Raw genomic sequence first — 3,255 nt, 5'->3', positions numbered from 1 at the left:
GAGTTTTGTTAAAATTTGTCGGGGGCTAGAGGGAAGGAATCACCACATACATACTAGACTAGTTGGTCTAGTAAACTAACCAAAGTTTTCAAGTTCAAGTTTTAAAAGACTGTTTTTTTTTTCTGAGAGGAAAAGGTGCCAATGGGGTCCCAAATGACACTGTTCTGTGAGAAAAATAAATGTGTGTGTGTGTGTGTGTGTGTGCGCACGCGCATGTGTGTGTATAAAAAGAAGTATATATGTGTATATATATATTTAAAGAAGTTAAAAAAAATTAAAAGCATACATCTTGGAAAGAGAGCTCATATTTACATACAGGATTGGAGGACTATATACACTGTTGCATGAGATTTCCTCAGTGTGTACAGTTTATGCCATATCCTGTTGGTTACAGCAGGTGACATGACTCCTTAAATATCCCCACCCCATCTGCCCAAAACCCAGCTACAGAGAAACCTGCATAAGAGACCACCTATCTTTGGTGATCTGCCACTTCAGGAAACCACCCCAAAGTATCCCAGACTATTGAAGCCTCAGTGTTGCTCTTGCATATCTGTTTAACACTGGTATAACTCCATTTATTTCATTAGAATAACTTCTGATTTACACTGGTCACAGCAGTGTGAGGGCAGAGTCAGACAAGTGTGATCTGCTCCACGTTAGATTAATAAGCAAGTCCACCTCCCTTAAGTGACTTTTGCTGGTCCTTCCAGTGGTGCCTTACAGCAGGTTTCACTGCAGACAAGACATACAGTTTAAATTTGGATCTAAAGTATGCTCCAGGTTATTCTAAAAGTCTCCTACCTGTATTATGGACATCCGGCTCGGTGGAGCCTCGCTGGCATTAGTTCCTTGCCCCGTGAAGCTGGTGTGGCAACCCACATGTCCTGGGGGTACAGTCAGGTTGTTGGAGGCAGGCTTTAGGTACATCACCTCAGACCGGGGTGAGCTGAGGGGCAAACGGGTCTGGTAGTCAAAGTACATGGGCGAGGTGGCCAAAGAGGGGCTGCTCACCACGTTCATGACATTTAGGGGGCCCCGACTGTCCTCGCCTTCACTGGGCACCAGCATAATGTCATTCTTGCTGATCTTCTTCTTTTTGCCCTTGCTCCCTCCACTGCCACCTGCACCTGCTCCCCCACCATTGCCTCCCCCTCCTCCCAGCTGGGGGTGGCTGTATTCAGCAATGCGACAATTATACGTGCGGATCTCCTTGTTCTCCCGCTTGCATTTCACGGCAATCGTGATCATGGCAGCCAACAAGATGATAGAGACAGTGCTCAGGGTCACAATCAGGGGTAGTGATAGGTCCCAATGAGGTCGCCGATGCTGCTCACCATTCACCTGAGGCTCACCGGCTTCAGGCAGGGGTCCAGCCAAGGCCCTGACAATTAGCTTGGCCACAGCTGAGAGGCTAGGCTTGCCATGATCACTGACTTTGACCACCAGCTCAGCCACAGGGCTGAGCTCTTCCCAGTAGGGATGCAAGGTGCGGATCTCACCACTGGTTGGGTCCATCTCAAAGAGGTGTTCCTCGTTGCCTTCAACGATCTCATATGTGAGGCGCCCGCTCTCCCCAAAATCACTGTCTAGGGCTCGGACAGTGCCCACGGGGTAGCCCACACCAGCATTGCGCGGCACCTGGAGCTCAGCAGTGTCGTTGATGAGGGTGGGCAGCACAATAAGCGGCGCATTGTCATTGACATCAAGCACAGTGACACGCACAGTGGCGTTGCTCTCGCGGTGGGGAGAGCCTGAGTCCTTGGCCAGCACGCGGAACTCGAAGTGCTTGGTCTGCTCATAGTTGAAGCTCCGCAGGGCATAAATGGCACCATTGGTGGGGTTGACAGAGACATAGGTGTAGATGGAGACATCGCCTACGTGCCCGGGCAGGATGGAATAGGAAACAGTCCCGTTCTGCCCCAGGTCTGGGTCCTGGGCCAGCACAGAGCCCAAGTACTCACCAGGGATATTGTTCTCTGGCACCTGTAGGACATAGAGGTTTTTGCTGAAGCGGGGTGGGTTGTCGTTCTCGTCGAGGATGCGCACGGAGAAGGACTTGGTGGAGTTGAGTGGGGGGCTGCCACCATCGCGGGCTACAATGGTAACATTGTACTCATCCTGTGCCTCACGGTCCAGTGGCCGGTCAGTCACCACCGTGTAGAAGTTGTCATAGTTTTCCTCCAGTGTGAAGGGTACAGCACCTGGCCCGCTGCCTCCGCCACCCAGCACCCGGCACTGGAGCTGCCCATTCTTGCCTGAGTCACGATCAGTGACCCGCACCAAGGCGATGACGGTGCCTGGCGGGGCGGCCTCGCTTAGAGCCCCCTGGCGAACAGAGACGAAGCCGATGGCGGGCGCATTGTCATTACGGTCGACGAGGCGTACGGTGACCTTGCAGTGGGCGGGGATGGGGTTGGGTCCCAGGTCGCGGGCCTGCACGTCGATCTCTACGAGGCCGCTCTCCTCGTAGTCCAGGTTGCCCTTGACGCGGATGAGGCCGCTCTGGGGGTCGATGCTGAAGAGGTCGCGCACCCGGTCGGGGGCATAGCCGCTAAAGGAGTAGAGCACCTCGCCATTGGTGCCCTCATCGGCGTCGGTGGCATTGAGGTCGATGACGGCCGTGCCCAGGGGCGCGTTCTCCGGCAGCTCCACCACGTAGGAGGCCGCTTCGAAGACGGGGCTGTTGTCGTTGGAGTCTATGAGGCGCACGTTGATCTGCACGGTGCCCGAGCGCGGCGGGTCGCCCCCGTCCAGCGCCGTGAGCACCAGCGTGTGGTGGCTCTGCTCCTCGCGGTCCAGCGGCTTCTGGATCACCAGCTCGGGGAACTTGGTGCCGTCCCCTCGGGACTTGACGTCCAGCGAGAAGAGCCCGTAGTCGTCGCGGGTGAGCAGGTAGGTGCGCAGCCCGTTGTCGCCCGCGTCGGGGTCGTGGGCGCTGGTGAGGGGGAAGCGGGTGCCGGGGGCCGCGTTCTCCGAGATGTCCATGTCCACCTGGTCGGCGGGGAAGGCGGGCGCGTTGTCGTTGAGGTCCTGCACCTCCACCTTGATCATGCAGATCTCCTGGTCGTTGGCGAAGACCTCGAGCGAGAGCTGGCACTTGGCGCTGCGGCGGCACAGCGCCTCGCGGTCCAGGCGCTGCTTGGTGTAGAGCAGCCCGCTCTCGCCGTCCACGTCCAGCAGGTGCGGGGCCGAGTTCTCCAGCACGCGGAAGCTCGCCTTGGCCCCGCGCCCGCCGCCCGCGCCCCGCTCCGC

General features: G+C 56.7%; 1 protein-coding gene across 1 annotated transcript in view; it reads right to left on the bottom strand.

Moving 5' to 3' along the window:
- PCDH17 (protocadherin 17) overlaps positions 1 to 3,255 on the bottom strand; it is a 146,601-nt gene that overhangs the window by 143,148 nt on the left and 198 nt on the right. Inside the window, exon 2 of the mRNA XM_019524421.1 lies at positions 805 to 3,255. This exon is cut by the window's right edge and continues 22 nt beyond it. Coding sequence (XP_019379966.1) covers positions 805 to 3,255 — 2,451 coding nt within the window. The remainder of the gene's footprint in view (positions 1 to 804) is intronic.

The sequence above is a fragment of the Gavialis gangeticus genome, unplaced genomic scaffold (assembly GCF_001723915.1).
Source record: "Gavialis gangeticus isolate Ggan-Ray unplaced genomic scaffold, GavGan_comp1, whole genome shotgun sequence".
In the NCBI taxonomy this organism is placed as follows: domain Eukaryota; kingdom Metazoa; phylum Chordata; order Crocodylia; family Gavialidae; genus Gavialis; species Gavialis gangeticus.
The sequence above is the reverse complement of the archived record's forward strand: the minus strand, read 5'-3'. Positions and strand labels throughout refer to the sequence as shown.